Source organism: Chanodichthys erythropterus, chromosome 7 (assembly GCF_024489055.1).
Source record: "Chanodichthys erythropterus isolate Z2021 chromosome 7, ASM2448905v1, whole genome shotgun sequence".
Classification (NCBI taxonomy): domain Eukaryota; kingdom Metazoa; phylum Chordata; class Actinopteri; order Cypriniformes; family Xenocyprididae; genus Chanodichthys; species Chanodichthys erythropterus.
The window spans coordinates 29,643,615-29,662,622 of NC_090227.1; the positions used below are offsets into that span (position 1 = coordinate 29,643,615).

At 36.9% G+C, this 19,008-nt stretch overlaps 1 protein-coding gene across 5 annotated transcripts in view; it reads left to right on the forward strand.

Annotated features, from left to right (window-relative positions):
• The window catches only part of fgd4a (FYVE, RhoGEF and PH domain containing 4a), a 57,761-nt gene that overhangs the window by 638 nt on the left and 38,115 nt on the right, over positions 1 to 19,008 (forward strand). Inside the window, exons 1-2 of one of the 5 annotated variants that reach the window (XM_067390105.1) lie at positions 11,688 to 11,924; positions 13,510 to 13,739. The exons of 1 other annotated variant lie outside the window; for it this stretch is intronic. Coding sequence is in view for 2 of the 4 variants with exons in the window: in XM_067390103.1 (XP_067246204.1) it covers positions 11,864 to 11,924 (61 nt within the window). In the remaining 2 variants the exon portion in view is untranslated. Of the gene's footprint in view, positions 1 to 11,144; positions 11,657 to 11,687; positions 11,925 to 13,509; positions 13,740 to 18,400; positions 18,540 to 19,008 lie in introns of those variants that run through there. 3 more of the 5 variants (XM_067390104.1, XM_067390103.1, XM_067390109.1) reach the window with 3 other exon arrangements.

The following is a 19,008-nucleotide window of genomic DNA, read 5'->3' on the forward strand; positions in this document are numbered from 1 at the left end:
TTACTACAGTAAACTGTAGTGTATATTGTAGTACAATATACCCTATAGTTGTAGAAAACTTAGTACAGTATTAGGTAAAGTAATTTGTTTATATTTCTATAGTTGTTACTTGTTATATTATCACAGCAACTATAGAATCACCACTGTAGTATTTTTTCACCATAAATATCAGACCTTTCCATGTTTTTACTTGCAAAATATTTGTGTATTTGAAACCATAGATGTTTATTGTTAATATGAATCAATTATTAATAAAATATTTGAAAATATATTTGATATTCTGAATAAAAAATATTTTACATGTAGTATAGGCTATAGCAATTAACATTTTTTCAAAAGTAAACATAGTTTGTGAAGTTTCCTGTTGACCCTTTTGGGGAATGGTGCAATGCTAGATCAAAATAAAAGATCTGAATCCTTTGATTTAAATATTTATTTTGGGCAAAAATATATGAATACAGTGTAAAAACAAAACGGTAACAGATTTACTTTTTGAGAGGTCTTTTTAGTTATTAGTTATATCATAAGACCAGCTCATACAATCTTTTCCACCTCAAGTTCATCATTGTGATTTGCCGTAATCTCTGACAGCACACAAGAGATTTGGGGAAATGCGTTGAAATACATGCTAGACTCCATTTTCTTCCTTGGAAGAAAGCCCTGTTTGTACTGTAAGTTCAGGATATGAGTGTGAACAAGTCCCAACGGGTTGCGTTATAGAGTGTTTGCAGTAGTGACATGTCTCATCTCTGACTATATGAACCAGCCTGCATAATTCTTTAGCTTAAGGACAAGAATTGTGCAAGAACTAGATTGAGTCAGTCTGTGTTTATAGGGATAACAGCCTACTGTCAAGACTACTCTGCACGGCACAGCACAACCATGGATGTATCGAAGTCAATTGATCCCATAGACTCCAATGTGACTGTCACTGGATGAATGCCAATGCATATTTTACCTTTCAACAACAGCAAAACATTGTGGTTCTTTGGATATTATTGCATATGAATACAATTTTAAGATTAGATTTTTGTGTTGTTTAGGTTAGGTAAAAAGTGATTTGATTATCTCTATAATACAGTGTTTATTCTTAAAGCCAGCTATTCACTATTGTCAGTCGAGAGAACTCTTGGTACTGTATCTTATTCAAGAGGCTGCAGTGGGTCTCATTTATTTGTCTGGTGAAGTTCCACTTTCTGAGCTTGTTAGCTTGACTGCCCAGTGAAACGGAATGAGCATGAGGAGTTCACAGTGGAGTTATTTTGTTGTTGTCTGTGGGAGTTCAATAGTTAGAAGTTGGATTTTCTTTGCTGATTAACATTGCTCTTAGGTGGATTTTGTTTAGTTAATTAGCTTCCGACATGTGAAATGATGCAAAAATACAAAGTAAAATGCAATGTCATTACCAAACAAATCCGTACAATTTATAATATATTAGAGACATATTAATATGTTTCTTATGTTTGTATATTTTTTGTCTTGGTTAAGATCTCCTCAACAAATCAGACTGTTTTAATCCATTTCTGATGCCTATGGTGTCAAACATTCCATGCTTATTGTGTGCGCTATTCATCTACTTAAAGGTGAAATGTGTACTTTTAGTTTAACACTTTTTATTGAAGCTTTTCAACAATAGAGATGAAAAGGTAAAATGACAAATCAGCATTTGTTTTGACATGCTAACAGAGAAATCAAGATAATTCTCTGAATTAGTCACAAAATACAATTATGTATGCTCGCACCAGATAATAAAAAATAATAATGAAGTATATACTGTATACACGCATACATACATACATACTGAGAAGGAAGAACGAAAGAAAGAAAGAGATAAAGAAATAAAGGGAGAAAGAGAGAGAGAGAGAGAATAAACAAATTGTGCACATACAGTATATATATAATCATTACCAACTAACAGGAAAATAAAATACAGCTTTTCTTTAAAAAAAAAAAAAAGGTGTGTAATTTTTTGATGTTTTATCAACTGTCACTGTAGAAAAAAAGGTTCAATGGGGTTATGTATAGGGCCAAAAGGTTTTATACAAGGATAAATGTTTTAAAGGGTACCTATTATGCAAAATCCACTTTTACATGGTGTTTGGACATAAATGTGTGTTGGCAGTGTGTGAACACAACCACCCTACAATGATAAAAATCCTCCTACTCCTTTTTTTTTTAATCCCCATTAAACCAAAGCAGTCTCATTAGACATGCCATTTTGATTCGCTGAGCAATGTGACATCACACTGCCCAGGCCCCGCCCACAGCCACTGACTGGCAGCCCTGCATTACCATAGTTTCCACCCTCAGCGAGTTGTACGCTGTCCGCCATTTTTCTTCATGCTCCAGCTTTACCGACAACAATGTCTCACAAAGGCCCTTTCACACCAGACGCGGTATGTGCTGCGCTGCGCTATGAAGCCCATTTGTTTCAATGGCTTGTGCAGTGCGAGGACTGCGTCGACCAAAGCGCAGACGCAGCTTGCACGCACGCCGTGGTCAAAGTTCAAAATAGTTAAACTTTTACCGCTGCGCTCTGTGACGATTACCCGCACGACCAATAGCAACGGGGCATCCAAACAATCGGAAAGCAAAATGGATGAACAGCTATTTACTGTGTTGGAATTTCCAGAGCTATACAATACAAGTTTGCTGGTCATATAGACATCGGGAGAAAACTGTGTCATGAAGACGTGACAGACACTTCTTAGCATGGGACATATACTTTGCTGCTGAACGAAAGGTGGAACAACAATCAAATGATAAGACGATTAGATGATTAGAGCTCCCGATACAAGTTTGGAAAACTCCAACTAATGTGCTCTGGCCAGCGCAGCGCAAATCGCTTTGTATCTGAAGAGCTGCGCTGCGCTGAAGCGGCAAGCGCAACGCATACCACGTCCTGTGTGAAAGGGCCTTAAGCAATCCTGTTATTCTGTTGTTGGATGTTAGAGTGAACATATGAGTCTTCATTTTCTCCCAACATCTGAGCCACTGAGAATGCAGTGTATTCATTTTTGAACGTAATACACCCCAAATTCGTTTATGTCTGCGCAAATCATTTAACTCTAGACTGCTTTGTGAACAAGGGTCAATGCAAAGGGACAATACAAATCACAGGCTTTGCTAAAAAGTTGTTCTTCAAGGATAGATCAGTACCAACTGTTCATTTTAAACCCGCGTGCGCACATGACATCTCCTCTGCGCGCAAATCAAGCCCTCGCGTGCTCGGACACGACTCACAGCACGCGCGTCATCACTTCCCACACTCGCGATTGATCTTCTATTTCGCTCGCTCGCTTTTAAACTTTATTTATTGACTGATTGATTGCATTATTATTATATGTCCTTACAAAATACTATATTAACTTGATTTATTATTATTTTTTATGGAGCTGTAGCTGCTGGGGAAAATGAGAACACATAGTTCTATTTGCTGTAGCTAGTTCACCGCTATTACCACTTTACTTCCACTAAACAGTATCTATGTTTACCCAGCCAAAATTATATCAGTTCTCAGAACTACAGAAATGTGAAAAGTGTGATTCTAAATCCAAAATTGCTTCATGTGGCTTTGGATGAAAGATAAATCACTTGTTCATATCAGTAAGCAAGAGTTGTTGTGTAAGCTTTTTGTTCTCATTCTTTGTCAGTTTAATATATTGTCAGGTTAATAGCCTATATTTTCCATTAAATACAGTATGAAAGGGTTTTTTTAGCACTTTACCCCATTGAAATGTTGCAGTTAAAGTTAAGATACAGTTCATGTGAGTACAGTCGTTCAATATTAATATTATAAAGCAACAAGCATATTTTTGGTGCGCCACGTGACTTTGGTGCTCCGAACCGCTGATTCGACACACAAGATTCATAACACTTCGAAGTTTCCTGAAGCATTGTTTTGAAATCGGCCATCACTATATAAATCGCTATTTTGTTTTTTTGGAGCACACAAAATATTCTTGTCGCTTTATAATATTAATATTGAACCACTGTACTCCCATGAACTGATTTAAACATGTTTTGAGTAAATTAATGAATCTTGAGAGAGGAAATGTCATTGCTGGCTATGCAGGCCTCACTGAGCCATCAGATTTCAACAAAAAAATCTTAATTTGTGTTCTGAAGATGAATGAAGGTCTTACCTGTGTGGAACGGAATGAGGGTGAGTAATTAATGACATTATTTTCATTTTTGAGTGGACTAACCCTTTAAAAGTAAGTACAGTGCACAATATAAGTGAGTACAACTGACCACATCTGAACAATGTTATAAAAAAAAAAAAAAACTAAATGTGTCTTAGATATTAATTAATAAGATTAATTTCTAAATTGGGTTTCAGAGGGGTATGATCATTCATACTGTGTACTGTATCTTAATTTTAACTGCAACATTTCAATGGGGTAAAGTGCTGAAACCCTTTCATACTGTATTTAATGGAAAATATATTAAACTGACAATATGTTAAACTAAGAATGAAAGAAAAAGCTTACACAAAGAATGAAGTGATGACGCGCGTGCTGCAAGTCGTGTACGAGCACGTGAGCTTGATTTGCGTGGAGAGGAGATGTGATGCGTGCGCGCGGATTTAAAATGAGCTCGCGGGCTCCCGTTTCCTCGCGTGTAGATTTGTTATCCTCTCGCAGAAGTGATTTACTGCGCGCGCAAGCATCAGTTGTGTGCTCGGTTATTAATGGCATTATAATGCCGCCATAGTTGCTGTGTAATTCGCCGTGTACTGTATGTTAATGCAAGGGAGAGAGAGAGTTTATGGATAAGACTTCAATGCACACTTCTTATACTGTGTTTTATTCAGCTCTTACGGTGATTTTCTGGAGTAAAACTAACGCTTCATCTTTTGTGTGATGTACAATAAACTTCATAAAACTCATCAGTATATTTTGGTCATCATTCGGACGGGGTCTGCTACAGCAGGCTTGTATTAATAGTGGATAAAATCAAGATGACAACTCTGTGGGAATCATTGTCTGACTCCGGTTTGAACTGAACACCATAGAGTACCTCAGGGATGGCGTGTTTTTGTAGGCCAACCTGGAAGTTAGCGGCGCACGGGTTCCCTCGATTGAAAGCCTATGCATTTTTCCCATAGACTTTAGGAAAATCGCAGAAAATAAGCTCTGTGTTTAACAGAGGGTTATGACACTTTCACGTTTTGTCTATCAAGATAATCTTTACAAGTTAACACAACATTTATAGATTTTGAAGCCTAAATAAAGTCATCAGATTTAAAAGGCTAACAGTAGGCTATAAACGGACTACAGCACACCATGGTCGCGGATCAGCATCACCACCACCTCAAACTTTATTTAGAAAACAACTCTATTTAAAAACATGCTCGCTGATTATGATCTGCGCTGTGTATGAATACTTATCTACTTTTTCATGAGAATTGTTGTCCAAATGTCCCGTTTCACATGATGACGTCTAAAGTCCCCGCCAAAGGAAGTAGTCCCTTTTAGCAATTTGTTAGCAATCGCCGATTTTAAGACACAGTAAAAGTTTTAAAAAATCACACGCGGGTTATAACTGGTGTGTTTTATGTCATAGATCAAAACGTGAAAGTATTTAGAGGCTTTGTTAACCACAGACCTTATTTCAGGCAATTTAACAAAAACCCATTCAAAAAACCCATAGACTTTACGGCGTTGGAACCGGAAGTCCTAAAATGCTAACTCGCTTCTGGGTTTTGCCTACAAAAATGCGTCATCCCTGAGGTACTCTATTACTGCCAGTTTCTAACATTTTCAGTGCTTGAGATTGTCCTGTTTGTTTTTTTGCATGAGCTCTTGAAGCTCCGCCCTCTTCTTGAAAGGGGGCCGGGAGCAGCAGCTCATTTGCATTTAAAAGGACACACACAAAAATGGCTTGTTTTTGCTTGGTCTTATGCGAAAGAGTCCCAGGACTTTAATATAAATAAGATATTATCACTAACATGCAGACAGAAATGGTAAAAACATAGGAATGGTAAAAACATAGGAATGGTAAAAACATAGGAATGATAAAAACGGCTTTTCAACACAGTCTACGTTTGAATTCGACCGATTCGACTCTTGCTTTGGAATTTCAGAATGATAGCATCATTTCAGATGCATTGAGTCCGAAGATTATTCCAGTTATGAATGAATTATTCTGTCTTTTTTAATGCACGTTTTATTCCTAATTTACTACAAGTTTCTTCTTTAAATATTTTTCCATCACGTTTTATGTGCATTTTATTTCGCTGAATGAAGAGTTACATTTATTCACATCTTGTGCAGTATCTTAAAATGTGCAGACGTAGTCGTTTTTTCAGAAAACCAATATGACTCATTTAAAATTCTTACATTACTGCATGCATAAGTTTTCAGAAAGCGAATGGTCAAATACAGTAGATCATTGCTAAGACATGGCATTGACCATTTTATGGTCCATTTATTAAGATTCTTAATGATTTTCAGTATATTTAACATAGATAGACTATACAAGGTTATTGACAACATTATTTCTATTATACTTCATTTTTCTGAACATGTACACGGGTTGTGCGTGCGAGCCTTTGAAAGTATTTAGCTGCAGAAAGACGCGTTCGGCGTGTGCGCTGCGCACTATCTAGTGGACTTTTGTTTTCAAGCACTCAATTCACTCTGTTGCACAGCATGGGCTGTTGCAAGACGGGTGCAACAGTGTGGAACGCAGCAGGGTGCTGAAAGTGGGCGCCGCCTCGTACAAAGATGCCGACACCGGCTGCATGTGAGGCAAAGTGCGCTTTCAGCTGTTTTTTTCTGGGAGAATCTTTCTGAAACGTCTCAAAAATGAACACAGCGAATAATTGTAGTCTACCTAAAAGAAAGAAACATCTCCATTCAATAAGAAATTCGTATGTCTTTGTTAAATAAGATGCGATCCATGGGCGTCAGAAGCAAAAACGTGGGTGGGTCCTCCCTCCAATTTTTTTTTTTATGCAATTTATAGATAGATAGATAGATAGATAGATAGATAGATAGATAGATAGATAGATAGATAGATAGATAGATAGATAGATAGATAGATAGATAGATAGATAGATAGATAGATAGATAAAATGCCAAACAATCGGTAGTTATTGATTTTTTTAAAAAAAATTTTTAATAGAACAACGAGACACAAACCTTTACATTCAATCGCATTTTTGCTCCCATTTATTTTCACACATTGATCACAGTGCATACGGTTTAGTCCCAAAAGCGTGCAACTGGAGGAATACACGTTTACCTTTGATTTGATTTGAGAAGCAGGCCGTACGCAGGGTTTCATAATCACTGAGGTCACAAAATGTATTATGCTAGGGGGGTTCGGGGGCATGGTCCCCCGAGAAAAGTTTGATTTCCTTGGTGTTCATATATGCATTTTAAGACGTTTTAAGGCCAACAAATTCGATAACAATAGCTCTAGAACCATGTCAATAAATACATACATGCACAGTTTTGAGGCAGCTTTAATCGCATGTTTGGTAATTTCATGACTTCATTTACAACAGAATAACGACGATGCATGCCCGTAGCTTTTTTGCGTTTTAGTTAAGCTATAATTAAAGTAATATGCAGCGCGCGTCGCCGCATTTGCGCGAGCAATTCTTGAGTTCGCGCTTCGAACACAGTAGGCTGATTGGAGTTTTACTGGCATAGCCTGACAACATCTCATCTGACCGCAGTTCACTGTTGTTCAACTGAAGCTACTTTTTCCGCGCTCGTTTGACTTGCGCCTGGCGCTGAGTCGAAGGGTGGAATGCGCGTCTGAAAAGTGTCCCGTTTGTGGTGGTCGTTAAGAGACATTTCTTTATAAACGCGTTTTACTTGTCGATGTTTTAAAACATCGACGGTAAAAGTGAGTGGGTCCAATATATTGGTCTTAAAAAGTACAATGGTTACAATGGTTCCGACGCCCATATAATATGTATTTTTCCTTGGATCTGACTGGGTGGGCAAGCTGTCAACAAGCTGTAGCTCCGCCCCTGTTACAAACCCACCTTTTCTTGTGAAATATTGGGTAACATACTGTCGACCCTTTGCCTCTTTCACTTCTCTTATTTTTTTTCTCTTTCCGTTTTTGACTTCCAGATTTTTGAGGCATTTTCACATCCTCTGTCAAGTTGAATCTGAAGTCAAGCTGTTTGTGTTGCCTTGGTTACTGGATACAATTTGGGCGGACTGAACCATTTTATGATAATCGAGAGGGGGAGAGGGGCCCATGGACGTTTGCGTTTCCTAAACAAATACATTTTTTGACACCAGGAAACAGCAAATAGAATAATTTAAAGTTAATTATTACTATCAATTTTTTTTTTTAGCACCACACTTTTATTTGGGGCTTCTCTGGGCCCCCTCTTAGTCATGGGCCCTGAGAATCATCATCGTTTACCCCCCCTTCACAGCGCCCCAGACTACACAACACCCATAGCAACAACTCTTAGCAACGTAAACTGTATGTTCTCAGTTGATATTGTTCATTGAAGCTTACTGTATTATGTAGACGAGTATTGTGAGAAAGAGATCGAGTGAGTGAGTTTATTACCTGCATTCAAATTTAGCATTTTCCTTCAGGTCAGTCCTATGTTCATGATAAAAAATCTGCTTAAATGTCCGATGTATTATCTTGTCCTTTTAACAGTTAAGGGGTTTTCCCATGACTGACATCACTAGTCAAAGCATTTGTCAGTTGCATCTTGTTCCGTGTTCACAACAATGCAGTCTTTTCAATGTAAAAGTCTTCACTAATGACTGACACACTCATAAAAGTCTTTGCTGCCATCTAATGGCGTAATAATGTAACTTATGTTGCTGTTCACACTCGGGGACTTTTTTTTTCTGGCGTAAGGAAGGCTTTATATGAAAGTTAACTTCATGAAAGTTGCATTGATACATATTTTTGGCTTTAATATTTGTATTGTGTTGTAACCATTTTATAAAAGCAATAAGGTACTCGAAGGCTATGTATTGCGAATAAGTCACGGCTGAAGGGGTTGCCCACTTCGTGTCATGCCTAACAATGGCCTTCAGCCGTGACTTATTCACGGTACAGCACAGCCTCTCGTAACTTATTGCTTACATATACCCATTTTTGAGAAGGCTAATTGTGCCATTGCTTTCTCACAGTACGGTAACTTTACTCTGAAGAAATTATCAGGCTGCTCTCATATTGAGCTCATTTAAAGAATAGAGTTGATTGCACACATGAACAGGAAAATGAACAGGGACCCTTGTGAGTTATTTCCTAAAATGTATGCTTTGCTCTTCAAACTTTTGGAATTTGATGAAAAGAGCTAGTTTTTGTTAGTTTCCACTAACACAAGTTCTTGTTAAAGTTAACTATTAACTGTTGGTGGCGCTTCACTAAATCCCATGTTTCACTTTCTTCTGTGACAATGTCAATGATTTAGGGGGTTGCGAGTCAGTTGGGTGAGACGGATTTGTGTATACTGAAATAGCAGAGCTGTAGTTTGTGATGTGAGAGATGTGATAGAGAGGGGCTATAAATAACTCATGGACATGTGTAACTCATACACACCCTCCATTATCCTCTAGTAAATATTTGAGGATGATGCAGTCCAGCCTTAGGAAATGGGTCATTGTTTCAGCTGTAACATTGAGATCTAAAATAAAATACTGTCATATCAGCAAACATTGACATTAATAATCTTATTTTTAGGCATGCTACTCTATGGAGCTTTTTAAATGTAGTTGTACATGTAGATACATCCAACAGGTGGCAGTATAACACCAAAAAACCTCTCAACAGTGTGCCCAGAGCCTAATGGACATTTCTGATGTTATTTCTAAATTGACACATTGTAAACTTTGTGTTGACAGAGTAGCTTTGTGTTAGTCAGGACTGTTTATTGTTCATGTAAATATTTCCTTAAGATTTTAAATGTCAACAACTTGAATTTTTTAATATATTTTACCGTCTCCCTCTCTTGGTACATCTTAGATCTTTTTTTTTTTTTTTTTTAATTTTATTTTAACTTTATTTATTTTTCAAAATTTTATTAAGATAAGATCATTTAAGGCAATTTATAGTTACAATTTATGATACAGTAAACACATTTATACTGTTACAAAAGACTTTTATTTGAAATAAATGCTGTTCTTTTGAACTTTCATCAAATACCTGAAACATGTATCATGCTTTCCACAAATATAGTAAGCAGCGCAACTATTTTCAACTTTGATAATAAAAAATATTTTTGGGCACCAAATCAGCATACTAAAATGATTTCTGAAGGATCACGTGATACTGAAGACTGGAGTAACGATGCTGAAAATTCAGCTTTTCATCACGGGAATAAATTACCTTTTAAAATATATTCAAAATGGAAAACAGTTATTTTAAATTCTAATAATATTTAAATTCTAACAACATTCCTGTTTTAATGTACTTTTTATCAAATAAAAGCAAGAGATTTCTTTTAAAAAACAAAAAGTTATTTTAGTTTTCACAAAGAAAATTTGAAATGACTTGATATTTTTCTATATAAATGTACAGGAGAGGGGTTCATCACATTAGTTATTTATTATTTGTTACACTGGGTGGGTGGGGGGTATATGCATGGGAAAGTCCTATAAGGTCATTCCAAAATGACGCACTTCCTGTCAGTCTGATGATAGAAGGTTCAATTCCATTCTTGCCTATTGTGAAGAACAATGCACGGTAGACGGGATGTTGCAAGGTCTTGTTTTAGTCATATCATACAGCAGGTTGGTAAATCGGGTTAAAAAGGTAGTCTAGGTCTGGCGATGAAAAATCAGGAACATTGGCGTGCACTAAAGGATGTAGGGTTTTTGAATTGCACCCTATGTAACTTCCTGTCTTTTCATTGGTTTTAATAACTAAAGAGACTTTAAGACCTTAGATGATTAATTTCTTCCTTAGTTGACTCAAGCCTCACCCAGGTCAGATCTCTGCTCTGTTTACCTATGAGAATTAGTGTAGCAATGATAGCAATGGAAGTTACAGCATGTTCCCCAACCCTCCACCCGGGGCAGTCCTGCCCATGCCCCTTCCTCTTGATCAACTTGGCGGTGATTCAGCTGCTTAGCAAATACTGTAGGGCTGGAGTTTCCTGATTTTTGTCTGGAGTTTCCCCCCCTCGGGCTGGAGGAACGAGGCAATCCTGTAGCTCTAACATCATGCCTAGGCTCATTTTTGAAGACTTTCAGCACCAGGAGCATCTTTCAACCACATACAGTCTTGCCGGAATGACAACATAAAATGTATTCTTCTCAAATCAACATCAGTGAATGAAGAAACATGGAAAAACTTAGAATCTTAAAAGGATGTTAGAAGAATCTTTTAGCTTTTAAGAAAAGAGATTTCTGCAAAAATCCCTCTCTTTCTTATCCCATTATGGGATCATTTGGATCTTTAAGAGCTTGATTTTATAAACCAGACTGCATTTTAGAGGTGTGCATGTGGGAGTGAGAGGAAGCGGTGATATAGTGGATATTTTTGTCCATTCTTTGTCTACAGGAAGCTGGGCTTCACTTTCTCCCCCTTTTTTCTCGTCTTCCATCAATGTTTTTAACTCTTTTTCTCTGTGTGCTGGAGTCATGCTGATGGACAGTGATGGATTTTTTGGGCTCTGGCTTTAGGAAAGCTCTCTTCTACCACACAGCCTCTGGTAGGTGACCCAACAGTTCTCGCTGTAATGAGCTGAACATGCCAGCAATGAGAAGTTTTATTGTGACTCTGGAAAAGAAAACAGCAGTTGGTTGTCAGAGAATGGAGGCTGTTGATAGAACTCTGACTCTTGCCTGGTTGAGATCTAAAAATGAATCTGTTGATGAGTAGGAAAGCTGCATCCATATAATCGGAAAAACAACAGATCATGGGGAATGGATTGAGAAAAATAAAGCATCGTCGAAAATATTGGTTTTGGCCAACTAAAGGTAATGTTGTGTTTCAGTAACTGTTTATAAGTTGGTAGTCAACATGGTTTGGTGTTATATTTGGGGACTGTGTGGGTAAATGGGTAAAGGGATAGTTCACCAAAAAAATTCACTCTCATGCCATTCAAAAAATATATATAAACTGTATATTTTTTTGTCTATACATTGAAAGTCAATGGGATCCAATGTTGTTTTGAACCCCACTGACTTTAATTGTATGGACGAACACTAAAAGGGTGAATATACAGTACAGTCCAAAAGTTTGGAACCACTAAGATTTTTAATGTTTTTAAAAGAAGTTTCGTCTGCTCACCAAGGCTACATTTATTTAATTAAAAATACAGTAAAAACAGTAATATTGTGAAATATTATTACAATTTAAAATAACTGTTTTCCATTTGAATATATTTCATAAAGTAATTTATTCCTGTGATGGCAAAGCTGAATTTTCAGCATCGTTACTCCAGTCTTCAGTGTCACATGATCCTTCAGAAATCATTCTAATATGCTGATTTGCTGCTCAATAAACATTTATGATTATTTTCAATGTTGAAAACAGTTGTGTACTTTTTTTTCAGGATTCCTTGATGAATAGAAAGTTCAAAAGAACAGCATTTATCTGAAATACAAAGCTTCTGTAGCATTATACACTACCGTTCAAAAGTTTGGGGTCAGTAAGAATTTTTATTTTTATTTTTTTGAAAAGAAATTAAAGAAATGAATTATTTTATTCAGCAAGGATGCATTAAATCAATCAAAAGTGGCAGTAAAGACATTTATAATGTTACAAAAGATTAGATTTCAGATAAACACTGTTCTTTTGAACTTTCTATTCATCAAAATAATCCTGAAAAAAAATATTGTACACAAATATTTTGTACAATTGTACACATTAAATGTTTCTTGAGCAGCAGATTAGCATATTAGAATGACTTCTGAAGGATCATGTGACACTGAAGACTGGAGTAATGATGCTGAAAATTCAGCTTTGCCATCACAGGAATAAATTACTTTGTGAAATATATTCAAATAGAAAACGGTTATTTTAAATTGTAATAATATTTCACAATATTACAGTTTTTACTGTAATTTTAATTAAATAAATGTAGCCTTGGTGAGCAGACGAAACTTCTTTTAAAAACATTAAAAATCTTAGTGGTTCCAAACTTTTGGACTGTACTCTATAATGATAGACTTTTAATAATGGCAGAATCAAACCATGAAATGTTATCAAAATGTGTTTAGTTCACCCAAAAATGAAATTTCTGTCATTAATTACTCATCCTCATGTAGTTCCACACCCATAAGACCTTCGTCCATCTTCGGGACACAAATTAAGATATTTTTAATGAAATCTGAGAGGTATCCGACTCGTCCATAGACAATTTAACCATCACTTTCAAGGTCCAAAAGGGACTAAAGACATTGTTAAAATAGTCCACGTAACTGCAGTGGTTCAACATTCATTTTATGAAGTGACAAGAATACTTTTTGTGTGCAAAAACAAAACAAAAATAGCGACTTTATTCAATAATATCCTCTCTTCTGTGTCATTCTCTTATGCTATTTATGTTCGACACTTCAGATTCTACGTCGTCAGGACCGCTTCAGTATTGGCCGACTCTGTTCATGTGAGCAGCACGACGCATGGAGGCGGTCAGGAGCCGGTCAATAATGAGCTGCCGTTCTGACGTAGAACCTGGAAGACCTTCGTTAATCTTTGGAATGCAAATTAAGATATTTTTGTTGAAATCCAATGGCTCAGTGAGGCCTGCATAGCCAGCAATGACATTTCCTCTCTCAAGATCCATAAAGGTACTAAAAATATATTTAAATCAGTTCATGTGAGTAATGTGGTTCAATATTAATATTATAAAGCGACGAGAATATTTTTGGTGCGACAAAAAAACTAAAATAACGACTTATGTAGTGATGGCCGATTTAAAAAAACTGCTTCATGAAGCTTCGGAGCACTTGAAATATCGTGTCGACCATCACCATAGCTCATGCATTTATTTTTTTTCCTATTCTTATTTATTTATTTATTCATAATTTATTTGACTTATTTGCTGTTTATTGTTATTATAGTCCTATATATTCAACATTCAACAAAGGAAAAAAATATGAAATTAAATAAATATGTCTGATCGTCCAGCAGGGGGCAGAGTGTTTTGACACTCATGTACAGAAGCCTGTGAAGTCTGCAATAACTCACTCACTGCACTGCTGTTCACATAGTCATTATAAAAGAATGCTCCACAAAACATTGTGCCCAAAATAAGTGCAGTTTTGTGTGTGTTGTGTGTGTACTGATTCTCCAAGTGTATAGTATTTATTTTGCTTTTGTGCGTATTTAGTACCAATTAAATTTTTGTGTATTAATTACATTTTTTTAAATGTAAAAGAGGAAAAATTGCTACATAGCAAGTGTCAGCTCTGTTTTTCCTTCAAGTTTGACTATTGATATTAACTGAGCCAAGTTGGACGACAATGAGGAATATTTTCGTCAGCTTTCGGGACTCACACCCACACAAAGCTGTCTGACAGGAAATCTGAAGCATGTTTGTGTTGTTATGCACACTTGGGAGGGTATTTTGGTTGTCCTGTGAATTTATAACAACGACAGGAAAGTTTTTTTCTTCAATAATAATGTACCCTTTTTAAAAACAAAAACACCCACACCTGCTCTCACACACACAATCAGTACAATAGTATAGTTTACAGATTCAGTGACATTCAAGTCATTTGAATGTGTATCTCATAATACTCGTAATACTGTCCTAATGGATGGTCAACAGCTGTTAGATGCAGTATTAGTGAACCAGCAGAGTTATGGTAGGATATGGAAGCAAAAATGGGTACAAAGAGTTTGCCAAATGTGCTGCAGAGATAAACTGTATCATATGACTTTGAAAGCACTTTTTAATAAAAAAATCTGTTTCATCTCGTTGGTTTTGGATGGATGGATGGATGGATGGATGGATGGATGGATGGATGGATGGATGGATGGATGGATAGATAGATAGATAGATAGATAGATAGATAGATAGATAGATAGATAGATAGATAGATAGATAGATAGATAGATAGATAGATAGATAGATAGATAGATAGATAGGTAGGTAGGTAGGTAGGTAGGTAGGTAGGTAGGTAGGTAGATGGATGGATGGATGGATGGATGGATGGATGGATGGATGGATGGATGGATGGATGGATGGACGGACGGATACATAGACAGATAGATAGGTGGATGGATGGATGGATGGATGGATGGATGGACGGATACATAGACAGATAGATAGGTGGATGGATGGATGGATGGATGGATGGATGGATGGATAGATAGATAGATGGATAGATGGACGGATAGATGGACGGATGGATAGATACACAGACAGACAGATGGATGGATGGACGGACAGATAGATGGACAGATAGATACACAGACAGACAGACGGATAGATAGATAGATAGATAGATAGATGGACGGATGGATAGATACACAGACAGACAGATGGATGGATGGATGGATGGATGGATGGATGGATGGATGGATGGACGGACAGATAGATGGACAGATAGATACACAGACAGACGGATAGATAGATAGATAGATAGATAGATAGATAGATAGATAGATAGATAGATAGATAGATAGATAGATAGATAGATAGATAGATAGATAGATAGATAGATAGATAGATAGATAGATAGATAGATAGATAGATAGATAGGCGGATGGATGGATGGATACACGGATGGATGGATGGATGGATGGATGGACAGATAGACGAATAGATAGCTATGGATGGATGGGTGGGCAGATAGACAGATGGATAGATAGACACAGACAGATAGATGGGTGGATGGATGGACAGATAGATACACAGACAGACAGACAGACAGATAGATAGATAGATAGATAGATAGATAGATAGATAGATAGATAGATAGATAGATAGATAGATAGATAGATAGATAGATAGATAGATAGATAGATAGATAGATAGATAGATAGATAGAAAGAAACAGGCTCTATGATTTGTATTTCTAGATTATATATTCTTTTAGGCCTGATTAATATATCAATACACTCAGTGACTAAATCATGTGGACTATGAAAGCAGTATGTCAAAGGATCATTCAAAAGCATCTATAGGGAATAATGTCAGTGTGAAAGACATGGCCTGAGGCTCCATTTACTACAAGCTGTGAAGGGGGAGGAGAGGAGTGAACATCTATTGATGGAGGGAGGAGCTAAGGGCAGGGGTGTAAGGGAGCTGGGAGTGGGGGCGTTAGGGATATGTGTTGTGTGTGTGTTTACTGTGATGTGACCTTAATAAAGTGTAGTTGTCAAAGGCCAAGAACAGTGGTGTTCACAGTGTTGTGTGTGAGGACTAAGAAGACAGATGAGGGAGTGAAAACAGAAAGGGAATACAAGAAGTGTGACTCAGAAGAGGTCAGGAGTGTTTAGCCTGACTGGTTGAATTAGCACAAGGGTTATCAAACCGAGGCATATGACAGAAATAATTAGGAGATTTATAGTCAAGTCAAGCCTATTGATGTGTGATTGTGTGTGTGTTTGTGCACGTGTATATTGGGAGGCATGTCAGGAATTCAGTATGACGCTGTCACCTCAGGCTGTCAGCCTCGGCTTTACTGGATCACTGAGCAATTTCTGCAGTCACCAGAAACCAAAATAAACATATTTAAAAACATGTAAAAAAAAAATATAAATGAGAAGTGAAAGAAATTTATATGAACATGCTAGCACTTTTTAAAGACCAAATTCAGTTTCCTGTATTTCACAGCTTTTTTTTATTTTATTTTTTTTATATATATATAGATTTGTTCTGTGAAAATCTGATTCTCTGTACACAGTAAATGTGAAAAACAGGAAGTAAATGTGTTTTTAACATAAGAGTGGGCCATTTGTAAATTAAATGCGTCTGGTTTGAAATAGTTCTACCATTTACTGCACTTTGTTATTCTTTTTGTTAGTCATTTTCCTATTGAAATCTTGCAAATTCACAGAAAATATCTTACTTCCGCATTGAAAAATAAAGTGGATAGTCTTATTTGACTCTTAGAGAACATAGACATTCTTTTGATTATGAATTAAATATAATTTGGTACAATTTGGATAACAGTGAAATGATTTAAATATAAATAAAAAATATATATTTTGATTCAAAATGACATTCTTTAATATTGTGAAATATATATAAAAAAATTATATATAATATATATATATATATATATATATATATATATATCATTTATTTTATTCCTGTGATAAGCAGCCATTGCTCCAGTCTTTAGTGTCACATGATACTTCAGAAATCATTCTAATATGCTCAAGAAACATTTCTTATTATTATTATCAATTTTGAAAACAGTTGTGCTGCTTAATATTTTTGTTTTGATTCATTTTTTCAGGATTTTTTTTTTTTGATAAATAGAAAGTTCAAAAGGGCAACTTTTATTTTGTAACATTATAAATGTCTCTACTGTCACTTAATGTGTCGTTGCTGAATAAAATAATTAAAGTATTAATTTTGAGTAGTTTTGAGTAGTATATACTATTCATAATGTATATTTGAATAACATATACATTTGTAAGGGTAAAAAAGTAAAGTGGCCTTACCCTGTTTATGGTAAAACTGTGTTACTTTGAGAAATATACAGATATATGCTGAACGATTATCATATTCATATACCAGTGTGTTTTTATGGTACTCCAGGGCATTTCAAGTAAATACCATGGTGCTACCTTGGTACATGTCCAAAAACTTCTGGTATTACCAGAGTAATTTATTGTTGTACACTGAAGAGTTATATTTTCCCGAATGGCTTTGTTTCATCATCTGCAACTGTGAGAATATTGTAGGTGGTGACAGTGCCCCCCCTTCCCCCACAAATCACTGACTCATCTGTATTCCTCTGCTGTCTCCCATGTGGCCTGCTCCTTTCGTCACATGGCCGGTGTGTGCCCTCCAATAGAATCAGCCTCATTTTCGCCCCTCCACTGAATTATAATGATACGTGGACTCCGATGACCCAACCAATCAGGCGAGGAGAGCTGGCATTCTCCAAATATCATACCCGCTCATCAATATTCCTCTAGTTTTTTCCTCCCGAGTCTCACCCCACCCCTTCATCCCAAACCCCCACCTCCTGTTTGTTGGCCCACCCCTCCAGCAACACAATAGGGGTAATTGTCCATGCAACACACACACATTGGCACATAAAGACGGACAGACAAGAGCGTGTGGCGTTTCCCTGCCATATGCCGTCCCTCCTCTGGAATGTGATTATCCTCTGTGAAGAAAAAAACAGAGGCTGAGCGGAAAACAGTGTGCGGGGGAAGCAAGTGAGGGAGGAAAGAAAAAGGAGGAGGAGTAAAGCAAGTGGAGAGAGAGAGAGAGAGGAAGGATGGAGGATGCAGAGTGTGTGGCAGCAGAGCTAGAGAAGGGAGGGTTCATGAGAGGGCAGTTCAGTCTGGTGTGATTCACTGGATAAGGACGACGTTACTCTGGAGAACTGAAGTGGAAATCTCTTTTGCACACACACACACACTGCTGCCATCTCAAAATCGACAAAGACTCACATCAGGTCAGTGCTGTCTCTTTTGCGTTTGCATACAGCTGACCACAGTTGAGAAGGGCTGTGGCTCTTGAAGCTCGTCAGGTTTACCGCAACTGACTATACGGTTGAGTCTTTCAAGTAGCCTGGAACAGAAACCTGTGCTGTTTTGAACATGAAAGCATGTTTGTGTGTGACATTTTTATCTAGGAAGACGCATTTTTAATTCTGCAGACACTGAAGCAGCGGTGTCTGTGTGTATGTGGGTGGATTTGAAAGGTGCTTTTGTGTAAAACCTAAAGCAAAAACATGGTTAAACTGCAATTTTTGTGTGTGTGCTCGAGTCACAGCGATGAACGTTCCTGGGGTGAATCAGACACACAAATGCGAACGCAGACACAGATGCAGAAACAGATGGATGTGGAAACAGGTCAGGGTGCTTCATGGAAGCAGGTGGAGATCTGTGTGTGATAGGTGTGAGATCAGTGTCCAGCCACCA